General features: G+C 48.8%; 1 protein-coding gene across 1 annotated transcript; it reads left to right on the top strand.

Annotated features, from left to right (window-relative positions):
- The first annotated feature begins 9,255 nt into the window (after nt 1-9,255).
- Nucleotides 9,256-18,428, top strand: LOC310855121 (E3 SUMO-protein ligase ZBED1-like). Its single transcript, XM_083760012.1, has 8 exons — nt 9,256-9,446; nt 11,169-11,328; nt 12,759-12,896; nt 13,744-13,809; nt 15,063-16,143; nt 16,441-16,948; nt 17,511-17,697; nt 17,863-18,428. The coding sequence occupies exons 5-8, from the start codon at nt 15,531-15,533 to the stop codon at nt 18,337-18,339; spliced, it is 1,785 nt and encodes a 594-aa protein (XP_083616138.1). The 5' UTR covers nt 9,256-9,446; nt 11,169-11,328; nt 12,759-12,896; nt 13,744-13,809; nt 15,063-15,530; the 3' UTR covers nt 18,340-18,428.
- Nucleotides 18,429-20,298: the final 1,870 nt, after the last annotated feature.

Here is a 20,298-nt window from a genome sequence, read left to right as displayed (position 1 = left end):
ACGCACGCACACACACACACGTTGCTTCGCCACAACAATGACTGTAACATTTAGAACATACACGCAAAATATTTGCCGCCTTGTGGTGACCATGGACACATGCAGAATACACAACTATGCATTCTAGCTGCTGGTGTTTATAACGATACTAATTATATAGCCTAACTATGAAGTTTATAACGATAATAATTATAAAACTATGAATTCTACTGGTGTTTATTTGGGGGTCCTTGACATGAAAAGGTTTGGGAACCACTGCTTCATGGTGTCGTCCACAGTTAACAGTTTTGTTTTGAGTTGTGCTTGAAATGTAGGCTACTGTAATTCTGCAATATGTCAATGTCAAACAATCAATCAGACAGGTCCATTTGGGTCCATTTGTACACTCTCAGAGTTAAATGAACATTGCTATTACAATGTAAATGGGGGGTCTCAGAGATATAAATGCCATTAAATGGGGGTCCGTAGACTAACGCATGTAAAACCGGGGGTCCTTGAAATGAAACGGGTTGAGAATCACTGCTATAGAGCCGTAAATATGGAACCAGTGCTTTGAGCTGCGTGTGTTGCAGAATGCATGGAAAAGTGGGTATTAACGCCATCTGGTGGTGGAATTTTACTGACAGAGGTAGCATTATACTTCTTCCGTACAACAGTGTTTTACAGTCAGTCCGTCAAGTCTGTGTTTAGTCAATTTATCTATCTTCATGGGTATTAATACGTGTTTAAGTGTTTTATTGTTGTTCTAAAAAATAGAAGATTATTTAACATAAACTGTCGATTCAAATAAAGCAAGTTTTACAACAAATAAAGTGTCTTTTTTACGTCATGAAGAGACACAGCTACTAGCTAGCTGCTCAGCTAGTGGCTAGCTGGCTAGCTAGTCTTCTGTGACTCGGCACTGCGGCTGCGCAGTCGTCGAAAACAGCCGATGTGTATTTCATCCGTACGACAGTGACGCGCGTCGAAAACGGCATGTGTATTTCATCCGTAGGACGGTGACGCGCGTCGAAAACAGCATGTGTATTTCATCCGTACGACGGTGACGCGTGTCGAAAACAGCCGATGTGTATTTCATCCGTACGACGGTGACGCGCGTCAAACAGCCGATGTGTATTTCATCCGTACGACGGTGACGCGCGTCGAAAACAGCATGTGTATTTCATCCGTACGACGGTGACGCGCGTCAAACAGCCGATGTGTATTTCATCCGTACGACGGTGACGCGCGTCGAAAACAGCATGTGTATTTCATCCGTACGACGGTGACGCGCGTCGAAAACAGCATGTGTATTTCATCCGTACGACGGTGACGCGCGTCAAACAGCCGATGTGTATTTCATCCGTACGACGGTGACGCGCGTCGAAAACAGCCGATGTTTAGGGTTCGTACTTCGGCTGTTTTCGACGACTGCGCAGCCGCAGTGCCGACCCACATATGGTGTATGGGAAATGTAGTGTTTGAATGTAGTTCTATGGTCCATCCACATGTTTTACAGATCTAATTGGTCAATCCACATGTTTTACAGATCTATTGGTATTCATATGGGAAATGTAGTCCTGAAATGTAGTTCTTCCATCCACCCACATATGGTGTATGGGAAATGTAGTGTTTGAATGTAGTTCTATGGTCCATCCACATGTTTTACAGATCTAATTGGTCAATCCACATGTTTTACAGATCTATTGGTATTCATATGGGAAATGTAGTACTGAAATGTAGTTCTTCCATCCACCCACATATGGTGTATGGGAAATGTAGTGTTTGAATGTAGTTCTATGGTCCATCCACATGTTTTACAGATCTAATTGGTCAATCCACATGTTTTACAGATCTATTGGTATTCATATGGGAAATGTAGTCCTGAAATGTAGTTCTTCCATCCACCCACATATGGTGTATGGGAAATGTAGTGTTTGAATGTAGTTCTATGGTCCATCCACATGTTTTACAGATCTAATTGGTCAATCCACATGTTTTACAGATCTATTGGTATTCATATGGGAAATGTAGTCCTGAAATGTAGTTCTTCCATCCACCCACATATGGTGTGGCGGGAGGGGTGCAGGACGCCATCCCATTGGCGGGAGGGGTGCCGGACGCCATCCCATTGGCGGGAGGGGTGCCGGATGCCATCCCATTGGCGGGAGGGGTGCAGGATTCCATCCCATTGGGGGGGAGGGGTGCCGGATGCCATCCCATTGCCGGAGGGGTGCAGGATGCCATCCCATTGGGGGGAGGGGTGCCGGATGCCATCCCATTGGCGGGAGGGCTGCAGGATGCCATCCCATTGGGGGGAGGGGTGCCGGACGCCATCCCATTGGCGGGAGGGGTGCCGGATGCCATCCCATTGGCGGGAGGGCTGCAGGATGCCATCCCATTGGCGGGAGGGGTGCAGGATGCCATCCCATTGGCGGCAGGGGTGCAGGATGCCATCCCATTGGGGGCAGGGGTGCAGGATGCCATCCCATTGGCGGGAGGGCTGCAGGATGCCATCCCATTGGGGGGAGGGGTGCCGGACGCCATCCCATTGGCGGGAGGGGTGCCGGACGCCATCCCATTGGTGGGAGGGCTGCAGGACGCCATCCCATTGGCGGGAGGGGTGCCGGACGCCATCCCATTGGTGGGAGGGCTGCAGGACGCCATCCCATTGGCGGGAGGGGTGCAGGATGCCATCCCATTGGCGGCAGGGGTGCAGGATGCCATCCCATTGGCGGCAGGGGTGCAGGATGCCATCCCATTGGGGGGGAGGGGTGCCGGACGCCATCCCATTGGCGGGAGTGGTGCAGGATGCCATCCCATTGGCGGGAGGGGTGCAGGATGCCATCCCATTGGCGGCAGGGGTGCAGGATGCCATCCCATTGGGGGGAGGGGTGCCGCACGCCATCCCATTGGCGGGAGGGCTGCAGGATGCCATCCCATTGGGGGGAGGGGTGCAGGATGCCATCCCATTGGCGGGAGGGGTGCCGGACGCCATCCCATTGGCGGGAGGGGTGCAGGACGCCATCCCATTGGCGGGAGGGGTGCCGGACGCCATCCCATTGGTGGGAGGGCTGCAGGACGCCATCCCATTGGCGGGAGGGGTGCCGGACGCCATCCCATTGGTGGGAGGGCTGCAGGACGCCATCCCATTGGCGGGAGGGGTGCAGGATGCCATCCCATTGGCGGCAGGGGTGCAGGATGCCATCCCATTGGCGGCAGGGGTGCAGGATGCCATCCCATTGTGGGGAGGGGTGCCGGACGCCATCCCATTGGCGGGAGTGGTGCCGGACGCCATCCCATTGGCGGGAGGGGTGCAGGATGCCATCCCATTGGCGGCAGGGGTGCAGGATGCCATCCCATTGGCGGGAGGGGTGCAGGATGCCATCCCATTGGCGGGAGGGCTGCAGGATGCCATCCCATTGGGGGGAGGGGTGCCGGACGCCATCCCATTGGCGGGAGGGGTGCCGGATGCCATCCCATTGGGGGGAGGGGTGCCGGACGCCATCCCATTGGCGGGAGGGGTGCCGGACGCCATCCCATTGGGGGCAGGGGTGCAGGATGCCATCCCATTGGCGGGAGGGCTGCAGGATGCCATCCCATTGGGGGGAGGGGTGCCGGACGCCATCCCATTGGCGGGAGGGCTGCAGGATGCCATCCCATTGGGGGGAGGGGTGCCGCACGCCATCCCATTGGCGGGAGGGCTGCAGGATGCCATCCCATTGGGGGGAGGGGTGCCGGACGCCATCCCATTGGCGGGAGGGCTGCAGGATGCCATCCCATTGGCGGGAGGGGTGCAGGATGCCATCCCATTGGCGGCAGGGGTGCAGGATGCCATCCCATTGGGGGGAGGGGTGCCGGACGCCATCCCATTGGCGGGAGGGCTGCAGGATGCCATCCCATTGGGGGGAGGGGTGCCGCACGCCATCCCATTGGCGGGAGGGCTGCAGGATGCCATCCCATTGGGGGGAGGGGTGCCGCACGCCATCCCATTGGCAGGAGGGCTGCAGGATGCCATCCCATTGAGGGGAGGGGTGCCGGACGCCATCCCATTGGCGGGAGGGGTGCAGGATGCCATCCCATTGGCGGGAGGGGTGCAGGATACCATCCCATTGGCGGCAGGGGTGCAGGATGCCATCCCATTGGCGGGAGGGGTGCAGGATACCATCCCATTGGCGGCAGGGGTGCCGGACACCATCCCATTGGCGGGAGGGGTGCAGGATGCCGTCCCATAGGCGGGAGGGGTGCCGGACGCCATCCCATTGCCGGAGGGGTGCAGGATGCCATCCCATTGGCGGGAGGGGTGCAGGATACCATCCCATTGGCGGCAGGGTTGCAGGATGCCATCCCATTGGGGGAGGGGTGCCGGACGCCATCCCATTGGCGGGAGGGGTGCAGGATGCCATCCCATTGGCGGGAGGGGTGCAGGATGCCATCCCATTGGCGGGAGGGGTGCCGCACGCCATCCCATTGGCGGGAGGGCTGCAGGATGCCATCCCATTGGCGGGAGGGGTGCCGGATGCCATCCCATTGGCGGGAGGGGTGCCGGATGCCATCCCATTGGCGGGAGGGCTGCAGGATGCCATCCCATTGGGGGGAGGGGTGCCGGACGCCATCCCATTGGCGGGAGGGGTGCCGGATGCCATCCCATTGGGGGGAGGGGTGCCGGACGCCATCCCATTGGCGGGAGGGCTGCAGGATGCCATCCCATTGGCGGGAGGGGTGCAGGATGCCATCCCATTGGCGGCAGGGGTGCAGGATGCCATCCCATTGGGGGCAGGGGTGCAGGATGCCATCCCATTGGCGGGAGGGCTGCAGGATGCCATCCCATTGGGGGGAGGGGTGCCGGACGCCATCCCATTGGCGGGAGGGGTGCCGGACGCCATCCCATTGGCGGGAGGGGTGCAGGATGCCATCCCATTGGCGGCAGGGGTGCAGGATGCCATCCCATTGGGGGGAGGGGTGCCGGACGCCATCCCATTGGCGGGAGTGGTGCCGGACGCCATCCCATTGGCGGGAGGGGTGCAGGATGCCATCCCATTGGCGGCAGGGGTGCAGGATGCCATCCCATTGGGGGGAGGGGTGCCGGACGCCATCCCATTGGCGGGAGGGGTGCAGGACGCCATCCCATTGGCGGGAGGGGTGCCGGACGCCATCCCATTGGTGGGAGGGCTGCAGGACGCCATCCCATTGGCGGGAGGGGTGCCGGACGCCATCCCATTGGTGGGAGGGCTGCAGGACGCCATCCCATTGGCGGGAGGGGTGCAGGATGCCATCCCATTGGCGGCAGGGGTGCAGGATGCCATCCCATTGGGGGAACCTCCTCCTGGAGCCCACACCTCCATGAAGACCCCAGAACCTCCTCCTGGAGCCCACACCTCCATGAAGACCCCAGAACCTCCTCCTGGAGCCCACAGCTCCATTGGCGGGAGGGGTGCAGGATGCCATCCCATTGGCGGCAGGGGTGCAGGATGCCATCCCATTGGGGGGAGGGGTGCCGGACGCCATCCCATTGGCGGGAGGGGTGCCGGATGCCATCCCATTGGGGGGAGGGGTGCCGGACGCCATCCCATTGGCGGGAGGGGTGCAGGATGCCGTCCTATTGGCAGGAGGGGTGCAGGATGCCGTCCCATGGGCGGGAGGGGTGCAGGATGCCGTCCCATAGGCGGGAGGGGTGCAGGATGCAGTCCCATATGCGGGAGGGGTGCAGGATGTGGTCCCATTGGAGTTACCACATCGAGACCAGAGCCATAGAGATACAGAGTTACAACATTGAGACCAGAGCCATAGAGTAGACAGAGTTACCACATCGAGACCAGAGCCATAGAGTAGACAGAGTTACCACATCGAGACCAGAGCCATAGAGTAGACAGAGTTACCACATCGAGACCATAGCCATAGAGTAGACAGAGTTATCACATCGAGACCAGAGCCATAGAGTAGACAGAGTCAAACTGAACAACCAATGTTTCCATTTGAAGATATGATTCCCTGCTTTCACATGACATGAAAAAAACGAGAATCGTCCTCAGGACAGGTTCTAAATGGGATGATGTTGTTTCTCCTCAGAGAGTGGTGCCACTACCAGAGCCCACAGCTCCATGAAGACCCCAGAACCTCCTCCTGGAGCCCACAGCTCCATGAAGACCCCAGAACCTCCTCCTGGAGCCCACAGCTCCATGAAGACCCCAGAACCTCCTCCTGGAGCCCACACCTCCATGAAGACCCCAGAACCTCCTCCTGGAGCCCACACCTCCATGAAGAGTCCAAAACCTCCTCCTGGAGCCCACACCTCCATGAAGACCCCAGAACCTCCAGAACCGTGTAAACCTGGAGCTCTCCCAAACCCCCTCCCTCCCCATATTTGAACCAGAGACGGGTGGAAACCTTTTTCTGCGGTAACACTTTTCTGTGTAGCTTTCCGTTTTTTTAAACAGCTTTTGTCCCCCCTCAAGATTTGCCATTGACAATGAACGGAGAAATGACGTCAGAATTCCTCTAAATATAGGGGCACGGTGGCACAGTTGGTAGTGCTGTCGCCTCACAGCTAGAAGGTCCTGGGTTCGATTCCCGCTCGGGGCGCTGTGGGTGCTGGCGGCGTGTTTCCTCCTCTGCGTCATCAGTGCCCATACCCGAATGTGGGGTTGGCGAAAGGGCCTTTCTGTGTGGAGTTTGCATGTTCTCCCCGTGTCCCCTAGGGTAGATACCCTCACAAAAACATGCAGTAATCCTGGTCTCTAAACTGCCTCCCCCTGGCCAGCCGGGGCGCCTGATGGAGGGGAAAGGAACTGGTTGGAATAACGTGTTCCTTCCATGCGCTACGTCCAACCAGGGAAACTCCCCCCTGTCAGGTGTAAAGGAGCAACTTGGACACTCAAGCATGAAGGAAGCATGAGTTAAGTCTGTTGCTCTCCCCAGGTTGGTGGAGGGTGTGTAGAGCCCAGGATCACATTAGATGATTGACACAGGGGTGAAAAATGGGTTACAAAATTGTGGGATAAAAAATATATATAAAAAAAAAGAATTCCTCTAAATATGACGTAAATTAAACATTAAACGCCGTTGACGTTGAAGGGAAAATGTACGTCATGTGTAAAAGCAAATCAGCAAACCAATCACAGGCAACAGGCATTTTGATTGGCCAGTATGAGATGATGCAACATGATGTACGATGATAAGAGCGCCCCTCACTTCACACGGGTGTGATTTTTTTTTTTTTTAACCAGAGACTGTAAGAACAATACATCACTGAGGGGCGTGGCTTCTCTCAGCACAACCAATAGGAGCCCTAGAGAGGGGCGGTGCTTCTCTCACTACAGCCAATAGGAGCCCTAGAACTTTATCATCAATTTAAACATTTGTGGGACCATAATTTACAAAACCACATATCCTAACCCTTTACATATTAAAACACATTCATCGCCTGGGGGGTATTAAGGACTACAAAATCAGAGGAGGTAGGGTTAAGGACTACTAAATCAGAGCGCCCAGCGATTTACAGAACGGAGCACATTTAGCGACGCACCAGGCGCTATCCCAGATGAAGCTGAAGTAGCTAGATGTAGCCAAAATACACCCGAGGCGATCGACAACAACGGGAGATATGAATCATTGTACTGCGACTAGCAACTCGACCACGGTGGGCCACATAATCTTTGCTTAGAATTGGACGGAATGATTTAGATCAAGAGTTATTCACGTTTTAAGATTTTCGATCTCGTCGGCTAAAATGGGTGGAACATTTGCGATGTCCCAACTGGAAAATAACATTGAATGTTGTGCAACAGACGCTCCCAGCCTGTGGAACGATGCGATCGGTTTTGATATCAATAAATCTTCGTCCTTTTATTAATCTCCGTTCTGAGCACTGGGCGTTACTAATTGATAGAACGGAGAACTCCGTCCTTGCGACCATGAGACCAGTTTCTGAATCGGTCTATACCGATATGGTATTTCTAGGGTTAAGGTTTCATACAGGGTTACATTTCTACGACATTCTGAACACACCGCTGGGCAAAATGCTAGCATTCCACACATCACTGGGCAAAACGCTAGCATTCCGCATGTGTAGCTTTTTTCGTACTTTTCACACATGTTTTATACATGAAACATGTCAGTTGTATATTTACATGTGCATATCAGGCATTGTATTGTGCATTGTTTGCATAACTTTTCAGAATGAAAATTGGATAAAGCCAGAAGTCATCATTCTTTATCTATAATACAGATATATTATAGATACAATAATCATTCTTATTTCATTTTGTTTGCATGTTTAAAACGAGGAAATATTCAATATCTATAGGCTATGTGAACACGTTTTAAATGCCAAATTCTGGTTTTATTTTTTATTTGTTGTACCTTTTGTTGGGGGTCCCCCAGGTCAAATATGATCATTTTGGGGGCCCCCAGGTCAAATATGATCATTTTGGGGGCCCCCAGGTCAAATATGATCATTGTGGGGGTCCCCAGGTTAAAGGTCAAATATGCCTATGATTAAGTGAGAAATGAATACTTTTGCAATAAAATAAATAGAATTCAACATGTTTCCTTGTTGTTGTTTTTTTACCCAGGGAAGTAGCTGAGCACAGGTGCTCATTTTCAGCAACGCCCTGCACATACACACACACACACACACACACACACACACACACACACACACACACACACACACACACACACACACACACACACACACACACACACACACACACACACACACACACACACACACACACACACAGAGCAGTTGGGGGTTCAGTGCCTTGCTCAAGGGCACTTCAGCGGTGTTGGGTGAGTGATGACAATCACTTCCCAAACCCAGATTTCTCCTGCCCGTCTGGGGAATCAAACCGGCAACCTTTCGGCAACAAGGGCGCTCCTCTAACCAGTGCTCTAACTAACATAATGTCATGTAATGTAATGAGCACATGCACCCACAGGGCGTCGCTGTTTTACCGTAAACCTCCGCAGACAGACAGAAGCGCACAGTGGAGTAGGAACTGTAGAGACGGAACCGATCTGTTCAAAGTGTTTGTTTCCGCCCGGGCGGCCTCTTATACGCTCCACACCGGATGTTTTCATTCTGAGCATGCTGACCGTCCATAGAGTATACTCTAAGGCCCCTTTTCCACTAGCAAGGTGGAACCAGAACTTGGTTCTGGAACTTCACAGGTTCCTGGTAGTTCTGGGATCTGGAAAGTTCTAGTTCTGGTTCTTGTTCCACCCCATAGTGGAAAAGAGGCCTATGGCTCCGTCTATTATTATTGTGGTAATTTTGCTGCTCATAATAAATTATACAGTAGCAGGAACTATGTTACATATATTGAACCGAGCCGTCTTGTCTGAACGAGCGGGTCCATTTGCTTCCATTGCCAAAGTTAAATTACGTTACATGTCTGAGTGTCTCTACAGCCGCAGCGAAACGGACCAACCAACCAACTGTTCTGAGACTGGAACAACTTAAGGTCAGTTTACACCTTTTTGATGAATTGAAAAATGTGGACCCTCTTGTAAACAAGTGTAATGCTTTATTACACTAAGGTGAACTTATATAGGTAGGTGATGATGGTGACATGGCGATGTTAAAAACAAATCTGTAGGCTTATTAAACAGCCGTTTTGGAAATCGGTGTGATGAATGAGATTTCAAGTTGATCTATATACACCGGTACTTAAATCAATCAAAAACAATACAAAAACTGAGAAATTCATTCACACACACACACACACCCTCACACACACACACACACACACACACACACACACACACACACACACACACACACACACACACACACACACACACACACACACACACACACACACAGAGAGACCATTCCGTTCAGTTTACACCAAAATACTCCACTTTATCTCTGAATGAGTCACATGTTCAGTCAGTGGCTTTGGCAATGTAAATGTATGTTGTCTCATGCCAATAAAGCCCTTTGAATTGAATTGAATTGACTGAATGAACAGTGATTGAATTATCTATCATCTCTGAGTGTGAAATGAATACAGTATGTTCTGTCAACAATGAGTAGTAGCCTATGAATGATTATACAGACTATATATATATATATGTGTGTGTGTATGACTATGCGTTACCTCAGTCTGAGCAAGTAGGGCATTTTATTTATATACCACCTTTCACACATTCAAACAAAGTACAGTACAGCTCATTTAAAGCCCAGATTATATCAGGCTATCTATCAAGCCTAGTTGATACTAGACTAGCAGCAATTTGCAACTCTAGATTTTTTTATAATGGGATGAATCTAGAGTTGCAATACCTTCCATTGACTCCCCATTCATCCAATTTGCGTTTGCGATCTGCTTGTATTAAACGACGTTAAACTCACTAACATTGCAGCTGTAGGGAAAGCTTGAATTATCCTCTTTCAATCTGCTGAGCTTTTGTTTAAAGGACCTATAACATTAAATTAAACTTTTTCAATTCATTTTGTGTTTTTGGGGCTCCCATATGTGTTTTCTATCCCCACAAATAACCAATTTTATACAATCAGGCTTTCATATCATATTGGTGCTTTAATGGAAATTGCTCTCAGGAACAGCTCAACTGATTTTGTCCTCATTGTGATGTCATCAATGTCACCCTACTTTGTATAATTCCTCCTCTTCTTCAGTCTTCCAAGCTAGCATGGAATGGAAACAAGCCTGGTTTTATCTAGCATCAGTATTATAATGACTCAAATATTAAATAATCTGCATATCAGCACCCCCACCATCTCAGGACATTACTGTACTGCAGCTAAAACTGCTTTCAAAGTCCAGAAAGAAATGACAAGGACTGTTTATATCAGAGTGGTGATTGAGGCTCAAACCATTAGAAATAACTTTGAGGGACATAGACAATATGATATTAAATATTAAAAGCGGTTTTAAAATGCATGTTATTTGCGCTTTAATAAAAATCCACCCGTAGACATGTTGTTATGAGCTACTTTCTGTCAAGACATTCTTTGCAGGTGATTATTTTTGTGTTGCAGTTTGGAAACACTCGTTTTTTTGTAACGGGTTGCGCTGCTGCCTCCTGCATTATGTGCAAATTCGAAACAGGTGGTACGCAAGGGTGACTTTGACGTGCGCTTCCAAACTCCTGCACAGAATTTCTTGACGGAAAGTATTTTTGTACACTGTCTTACTGTCCTGCTGTCTCTCCTCCTGCAGATAAACCAAGATGGGAGCGTACAAATACATGCAGGAGTTGTGGCGCAAGAAGCAGTCGGACGTGATGCGTTTCCTGCTGCAGTACCGCCAGTACTCTACAGAGATCCCCGACCCACCAGGCCCGACAAGGACCGCAGGCTGGCATACAAGGCCTAGCAGGGTGAGTGTTTACTGGGTCTGTAGGCTGGGATAGAAGGCCTAGCAGGGTGAGTGTTTACTGGGTCTGTATGCTGGGCTACAAGGCCTAGCAGGGTGAGTGTTTACTGGGTCTGTATGCTGGGCTACAATGCCTAGCAGGGTGAGTGTTTACTGGGTCTGTAGGCTGGGATACAAGGCCTAGCAGGGTGAGTGTTTACTGGGTCTGTAGGCTGGGATACAAGGCCTAGCAGGGTGAGTGTTTACTGGGTACTTAAGGACTGTAGGCTGGACACTTACAGCTCCTTTGAACCCATTAATGACGGGAACCCCTTTTGGTGTTTTAAGGATTATATTATAATTTAGCTATTGAAAAATAGCAGATCTACAAGCTCATAGTGCGACACCGCGCTATGAGGTTGGGGTCCCTGGAGCGACATCTTTTCAGATCGGGGTCTGAAAGACTCACCGCTGAGGTGAGTCTGACCCTAACCTGGGATAGTGTACAGTAGTAGTGTGGACGTACACACAGCCTGCAGTCCACCGCTGAGGTGAGTCTGACCCTAACCTGGGATAGTGTAAAGTAGTAGTGTGGACGTAATAATAATAATAATAATAATAGCTCAAATTTATATAGCGCTTTTCTAGATACCCAAAGCGCTTTACATAGGAACACTAGGAACAGACTTTATTAAGAAAAAGAAAAAAAACAAAGCAAAACATAACAGATACGACAACAGTACAGGGTACAGTACATTGGCCCCCTTCAGTCTGCATACCAGGTGGACATTGGGTTTGATGATGTCATCTATTCTACATGCTAAACAATGCATTCACACACTTTGACACCCAGGGCAATACAGTTAGAATCATGCTTTTTTAAACTTCTCCAGTGTCTTCAAAACTATCCGGTCACAACTGCTTGCAGAAGCTTGTGTTGAAGGGGGGGGGCATGGTTTGGTGGCATGGATCTAAGAATCTCTGGGGCAGACTGCAGTATGTGAGACTGCAGGGTTGTCTGTTCGGAGGTGCTGGTGTACATCACAGGCACTCCCCAGGGCTCAGTGCTGTCACCTTTCCTGCTCACCCTATAGACATCTGACATCCGCTTCAACTACAAGACATGCAGTGGTCAGCTGCATCCCTCCATCTCAGGGCACAGCACTGTGTGTATGTTTCAGTGTGCTGGGTGCCATTTACGTTAGTTGAAGCGTTTTTTTTTTTTTACAAATGTGCTACATTTCATGATCTAGATTAACGTATGAGTAAACTAAGGCACCAGTACTTGTTTTAGATGTTAGGTATATGTATTTATGACATTGAGAAATATTTTGTGGTGCCGAAATCAATATAACACATTTTACAAGCAAAAACAGCAGCACTGTGTTCTATTCCAACAGGCTACCTCATTAGCGTATGTTTACGTCATTAGCATATATTTTTTTGTTTCAACAGGCTACGTCATCTATCGTATCCGTGTGTGCCGTGATGGTCGTGAACGCCCCGTACCGAAGGGAGCCACCTACGGCAAGCCCGTTCACCACAGAGTCAACCAGATCAAGTTCGCCCTGCAGCCTGCAGTCCACCGCTGAGGTGAGTCTGACCCTAACCTGGGATAGTGTACAGTAGTAGTGTGGACGTACACACAGCCTGCAGTCCACCGCTGAGGTGAGTCTGACCCTAACCTGGGATAGTGTACAGTAGTAGTGTGGACGTACACACAGCCTGCAGTCCACCGCTGAGGTGAGTCGGATCAAAGTTAAATCTGTACATTGAAATGGGAAAGAGACTTTGGACACTCCCACTGCAAGCTTTGGTCATTAAAACATTTTTCTCATACTCTGTTTTGTGAGGAAACTAGACATGACAAACTGAAAGTTTTATTAAGGTTATTTTATCAGTATGTGACGTAAAGCCTGTTGTAGTCGATTCAATGTTAATGTTGTGCATGGGAAGGTGTTGTAGGGCACAGCCTGTTGTTTCACCTGGGCATAGGCAGGGAATCGGGGCACAGCCTATTTGGGGATACCACTCTGTCACAGGTGCACAGCTGCAGGGAAATGGGGACGCCAAGGGAAGCCAACTCTATAACATTGGAAGGATTAGACCCTTCCTCACCCAGGAGTCAGCCCAGCTCCTCATCCAGACAGATCAGTCAGGTCAAAACCTGACTATTGTAACGCCCTCCTTACTGGCCTACCGGCATGCACACTTAAGCCTCTCCAATTGATCCAGAATGCCACAACACGCTTGGTCTTCAACGAGCCAGAATTCTCACATGTCACTCCCTTTCCCCGCTCCCTCCATTGGCTCCCGGTCGCTGCCCCTCCGCCTTCTCCGCTCCCTCCATTGGCTCCCGGTCGCTGCCCCTCCCCCTTCTCCTCTCCCTCCATTGGCTCCCGGTCGCTGCCATCAACATAATGCATAATGTGATTTCTAGGTTGTCCATCATGGGAGCGGACCAGATCCCTGTTGTCAGCGAGGATCAGATAGCTGAGAGAGGAAGGTAACTATTACCCTAAACACTAACCCCTAAACCTAACCCTAACCTCTTTTTATTGAATCTTTCACTGATAGACATCTCAGGGGCAGGTACTGTAGACACAGTAATGATCATCATCTCAGATCCCATTCCTTAAGTAACATGACATATTAAAGCTAATACAAAAGATTCTATTTTTGAGGGGCGCTGGCCCCTCCTATGTTTAATTTAATTAAGTTTGTCTTGTCTAGACAAACATTCAAAACGCCATTGACAATGGACAGAGTTTAATGTTTGTCTTGTCCATTGACAATGGACAGAGTTTAATGTTTGTCTTGTCCATTGACAATGGACAGAGTTTAATGTTTGTTTTGTCACTAACACAAACATTAAATGCCATTAACACCCAAGCGGCAAGAGTTCTCCGTCCTATCAATTAGTAACACTCGTCGCCCAGGACTGAGATTAATAAAAGGACGGTGATGTATTGATATCAAAACCGATCGCATCGCTCCACAGGCTGGCGTGAATCTAAATCTAAATAATTCCGTCCAATTCTAAGCAAAGATTATGTGTTAGACGGCCCACCGCTAGTCGCGTTAGAATTAATCATACCTCCCGTTGTTGTCGATCTACAGTATGTCAATGGTGCTCAACTTTTTTCATGTCAAGGACCTCCAGAATTATCTGTATTTGGCCGCGGGACCCCTATCTGTTCCAGAGACCCCTCAGAAGCAAAGATTGAAGTTAAAAACGTCCACTGGGAAAGAATATATATTCAAAGATTCACGCCACATTTTCACGATTTTTCTACAAGCTCGTAGCGCGGCACTTGCCGCACTATGAGCTTGTAGATCTGCTATTTTTCAATAGCTAAAGTATAACATAATCCCAAAAGTTGTTCCCGTCCTGAATGGGTTAATGGAATAAATACCCCCGGGCGTTTAACTTAACAATGAACAGTGTGTGTTTTGTCTGTCACTGAGCAAATCGGCATATACATGTTATGTTATGATATCGTCATGATGTGAGATGATAAGGTTTGGTAAAAAGCCCCTCACTTCACACGGGAGTGATTTATTTCAAACAATGCGATGCTGCCTCATCAGAGTTGGTGTTGTGACTTTATATATTGTCAGTTACTTGCATTAGAGGGGGAGAGGTGGAGTTAGCTGCTTTAGCAGACAGTTTGAGAGGGGGAGAGGTGGAGTTAGCTACTTTAGCAGACAGTTTGAGAGGGGGAGAGGTGGAGCTAACTTTCTGTTTCTATATCTCAGACACGAGGAGCTGCCATGTGGATGAAACAGCAGACGCAGGACATCGACTCTGCTTCGGACACAGAGAGCAAAGACCTGCAGCCGCCGTCTGCGTCTGTGAGCCATCACCAACACCACTGAGGGGAGGAGATTGTGTTTTCAGTAATGCTGGGCCGTTATCGGCGTTAACGTGCTGCGTTAACGCGAGGATATTATCGCGCGTCAAAAAAATTATCGCCATTAATCTATTCTCAAAGTTGGGTCTAAGAGCTGGGTCTGCATTGACTGCATAAAGCAAGCAAACTAGGAATTTCACTTTGATAGTTTTATCTGGCGGACGCCGGAATTACTCTGTGGGAGGGAGAAGTCCTAACCTAACAGGGACAAGGTGAAATAAATTACTCTGAGAGCGGGGCGGTAACAAATCCTAACCTAACCGGACACGGGTGAAATTAATGAACAGTGCGGCGTGCCACATCAAACGTCAGCATGCAGGACTCTGTGAACCCAGGTTTGCTTCAGGGGAAATTTCTTTACAAGAAGCTTCCCAATGGAAACCTCGACAAGAACAAGGTGGTTTGCACCCTGTGCAAAGCAGAAATGGCTTACTGTAGGAGTTCTTCAAGTCTGAAGTATCACCTAACGCACAAGCATCCCTTTGCGTTGGTTGATGATAGCGAAGCTGCCGGCGGGCCAAGCACTAATATGGCTCCGGGGAAAAGTGTTCGTCAAACTACAATGTTTGAGTGCAACCGTGGCAAGCCCGTCAGCCCAACTCTATCAGCCAAGCTAACTAACCTCCTAGCTCAGTGGATTGCCATCAACTGCCGGCCTATCAGTGTGGTTGAAGATGATGGGCTCGAGCTTCTTCTCCAGGCGGCCACAGGCGACCCATCTTACAAACTACCTGCGAGACGAACTATCACAAGGAGAATCCATGACCAGTACGCCGCAGAGAAAGCTGCGAAAGATGAAAAGTTGGCCGGGGCGGCGTGTGTAGCACTGACTGGGGACCATTGGACATCTGTCAAAAACGACAACTACCTTGGCGTTACTGTACACCTCATCGATGTCAGCTGGGAACTTCACTCGTTCGCCTTAGGTACGTTATGTAATTTAAATTAATTTACCACAGTGAAGTTGGTCTCGGGCTGGATACCCAGCCATCCTGGCTGAATATCCAACCTGAAACCAACCCCACCGCGGCATGTAATATTGCTAATTCAGCCTAACATTTACACAGCTTTAGCTAACGTTATCAGGGATCGATTGATTTATTTTACCACCAGCCAACATTATACGTTTGCTAGCTAGCCCCAACAACGCCAGCCTGCTAATTGTAAGTCTCCTATTAATAGCAAACTTATTCTGATCTACTTTGTCTCTCCTATAACGTCAGGTGTGATTAAAACGGAGGAGCGCCACTTTGCAGAAGCTTGTGCCAGACAGTTTCTCGACGTCGCTAATCAGTGGGGCATAGCTGAAAAAATCACCACCATTGGAACCGACAGCGCTCCCAACATGATAGCAGCAGGGAGAATATTACCATTTGAGCACTTGCCCTGCGTTGCTCATCTTGTACAGAGGGCCGTTGTAATGTCACTTCGGGATGGTGGTTTTGATGGTGTACTGGCCAAGTGTCGAAAAGTGGTCGGACATTTCAAACACAGTCCGGCTAACTCAGACGAGCTGAATGCCCAGCAAGCATCCCTTGAACAAGACCAGGAGTCACTCGTGCAAGACGTTCCAACACGCTGGAATTCAACCCTAGCGATGATCACACGTTTGAGGCGCAACAGAGACGCAGTGCACGCAACGCTGGCTCAGCAGACCCACAAGCTGGCCCTCCCAACACATGCTGAATATGAGAAGTTGGCAAAGCTGGAGAAACTGCTGGAGCCATGCAAGTAAGTGTGTGTTGTGCTGTGCTCTATGTGTGTGTGTGTGTGTGTGTGTGTGTGTGTACACTGCTGTGTGTGTGTGTGTGTGTGTGTGTGTGTGTGTGTGTGTGTGTGTGTGTGTGTGTGTGTGTGTGTGTGTGTGTGCACACTGCTGTGTGTGTGTGTGGCTGTGTGTGTGCACAGTGCACACTGCTCTGTGTGTGTGTGTGGCTGTGTGTGTGTGCACAGTGCACACTGCTCTGTGTGTGTGTGTGTGTGTGTGTGTGTGTGTGTGTGTGTGTGTGTGTGTGTGTGTGTGGCTGTGCTGTGTTTGGGGCTGTGCTGTCTGTGTATGGCTGTGCTGTTTGTTTGGGGCTGTGCTGTCTGTGTGTGGCCGTGCTGTGTTTGGGGCTGTGATGTCTGTGTGCAACTGTGTGTGTGTGTACTGTCCTCTGTGTGCTATGCTCTGTGTGTGTGTGTGTGTGTGTGTGTGTGTGTGTGTGTGCGCGCGTGTGTCCTGCTGTGACATTGTGGCGTCGTTTTTGGTGTCAATTCACCCCTCTTAATGTGTGTGTGTGTGTGTGTGTAGGTACGTCACTGAGCTCCTTGGTGGGGAAAAGTATGTCTCCTGCTCTGTCGTTTTACCTGCCCTGTGTCATCTCCTGCGAGCAATGAAGATCTCTGATGATGATCCTGCCTACATTGTGCGCTTCAAGACTGCCTTCATCAAAGACCTCAACCAGCGGAGGGAGAAAACAAACCTGGAATGGCTGAAGGTATGTGACACGTACTGACCAGAAGATAACTGTATTGGCTGACCATTATAGACTGTTAAGCCAGAAGATTGATAAATGGATAGATGAATGAGTCATGAAGAAATATGGAGGATTTTGAAAGTTACATTTTCTTCCATCAATCTTTATTTTATTTTTCATCAAAAGGTGGCCACTGCTCTGGACCCACGCTTCAAAGATCTCAAATGCCTGCCCAGAGCAGAGAGGGAGCCAGTGTGGGGAAAGCTGAGTGACTTGGTGAGGGCAGAAGAACCTGCTCTGCAGCCGCCCAGGGAGGAGAACCCTGAGCCACCTCAAAAGAAGACAGCCCTACTGCTGATGGGATCAGAGTCAGAGTCAGAAGACGAGATACCAGTAGTAGACAATGTTGTAGAGAGGTACAAGGTAGAGCCCAGTGCCAGTTTAGATCAGTGTCCACTGAAGTGGTGGTCAGAGCACACTGCTGTTTATGGTAAGATGGCCCACATTGCCCAGAAGTACTTGGGGACTCCTGCCACAACTGTCCCATGCGAGAGACTGTTCTCTTTAGCAGGCCACATTGTACAGAAAAAAAGATCTAGTTTGTCACCAGACAATGTGAACAAGCTGGTGTGTCTGAGTGACTGGTGGAAGAAGGAGAGGTAGAGGTTGGACTCAAATCATGTACAGTAGGAGAGGGAATAGGAAGCCCCAGTACTGATGAGGTACAGTAGGAGAGGGAATAGGAAACCCCAGTACCGATGGAGGTACAGTAGGAGAGGGAATAGGAAACCCCAGTACTGATGAGGTACAGTAGGAGAGGGAATAGGAAGCCCCAGGGTTGGGATTGGGACGCCCCACACTGGAGGTGAGTGACTGGTGGAAGAGGTAGAGGTAGAGGTTGGACTCAAGTCATGTTACAAAGCTACTGACTGTAAACAGTTCTTCATCACCTCTAGGTTTACAGTTTAATTAATGTCATATCCCAGAAAAGGGGGTTGTTCTTGCACCCACTGTTCCAAATTGCCTGTATGGTAACGTGTTTATGGTTATTCGTGTTTAACTGAATAAACAATGTATAACACACGTACATCGTATTGAACATTATTATATTTTCATTACCAATTATGATAGGGCTCCTGGTCTAATGGGCCACGTGGCCCGTTCAAGGATTTACTTCTGGTCATTATTTAGGTAGCGCACACATATTTTCAATGCCTTCGGCAGAGTTCAAATGAGCCATTTTAATCTAGATTAATCTAGATTAACTCCAGAATTGCAGTGAGATTAATCTAGATTAAAAGAATTAATCTATGCCCACCACTAGTTTTCAGCCAGGTTGGCATTTAATGCTCCTCCCACCTCCGGTGAACTCACATTTCTGACGATGAGGCACAAGAACACTTTGTTCACTATATGAGTATATTTATTGGTTTTACACTTGGGTGACTTTGTGAGTGTGTGTTGGTGTTTCTTGCTTATCAAATCAAGGAGACAACAAGAGAAACAAGACAGATGTAGTAATGCCCCATTTAGACTGCAGTCACATCCAGTCAAATCTGATCGACCGTTCACTGCATCTGCAAGTGACCAGATGGGATCTGTCACAGATCTGTGTTCAGATTGGCAGCTGAATCCAGTCTGAATCAGATCTGTGCCAGATTCAGATTGGAATGCGATCTGTTTAAATAAGTGACTCTAAACACAAACAAGTCACATGGAATCAGATTTATTTTGCGTTCAGACTGAGACTGATCTCCTGAATGAGATTTGAATCAGACCACCTCTGAATGTGGCTCAAGTCGCATTTGTAAAAATTGGATTCCACTTGTTTGTGTTTAGACTTAATGTAATCTAATCGGATTCCAGTCTGGATGTTTCACAGATCTGATTCAGATTTGTTTCTTCTCAAAAACGTTTGAAGCGCAATTTGAAGCGCCTCTTTGTTAGAGGTTTGGCTTGTGTTAACAACCTCATGATGTTAACTCCAAGTGTTGATGAGATTCATACCTCCAAATATAGTTGCTCTGTAGATTTATTTTTTAATTCTCTCAGTGCTCAATATTTCATGTCAAGGACCCCCAGAATTATGAGTATTTGGCCGCCGACCCCCATCTGAAAATATGTTGTTCCAGAGACCTCCCCAGAATTGATTGATTGAAATATTTATTAACAGTTTGCAGAATTACAGTACATTTCAAGCACAAACTCAAGACAAAGACTGTTAACTGTGAGTGGATGACCCAATTAAGCATTACGCTTGTTTACAACAGGGTCCACCATGTTCAATTCATCAAAACATTTAGAGACGTACAAATAGACACTTCTATTTCAGCTATGAACATTTGTTATTTTAAATAATAAATGTTTTATTTATTTAAATTAAATAAATATTTTATTGTTGAATTAAAGAATATAACATTATTTAAATAAATAATGAGCATTTCTAAGCATAAGATAAATTGGGCTACAGTACCGTTCAGTGACAAGCACTTTGTTATTCTATTTTGCTTTCCATTCAGTCTTTTGTCGAAGCACTTCAATCTATATTTGCTTCATATTTAATATTGTAAGGCAGTGATGGTCCCCAGCTAACCCTAATGGGACTGGTCGAGGGTAGCTACT

This window comes from Protomyctophum parallelum (genome assembly GCF_964188405.1).
Source record: "Protomyctophum parallelum genome assembly, chromosome: 2".
Classification (NCBI taxonomy): Eukaryota; Metazoa; Chordata; class Actinopteri; order Myctophiformes; family Myctophidae; genus Protomyctophum; species Protomyctophum parallelum.
Note: the sequence above shows the minus strand (reverse complement) of the source record. Positions and strands in the feature narration are given on the sequence as shown.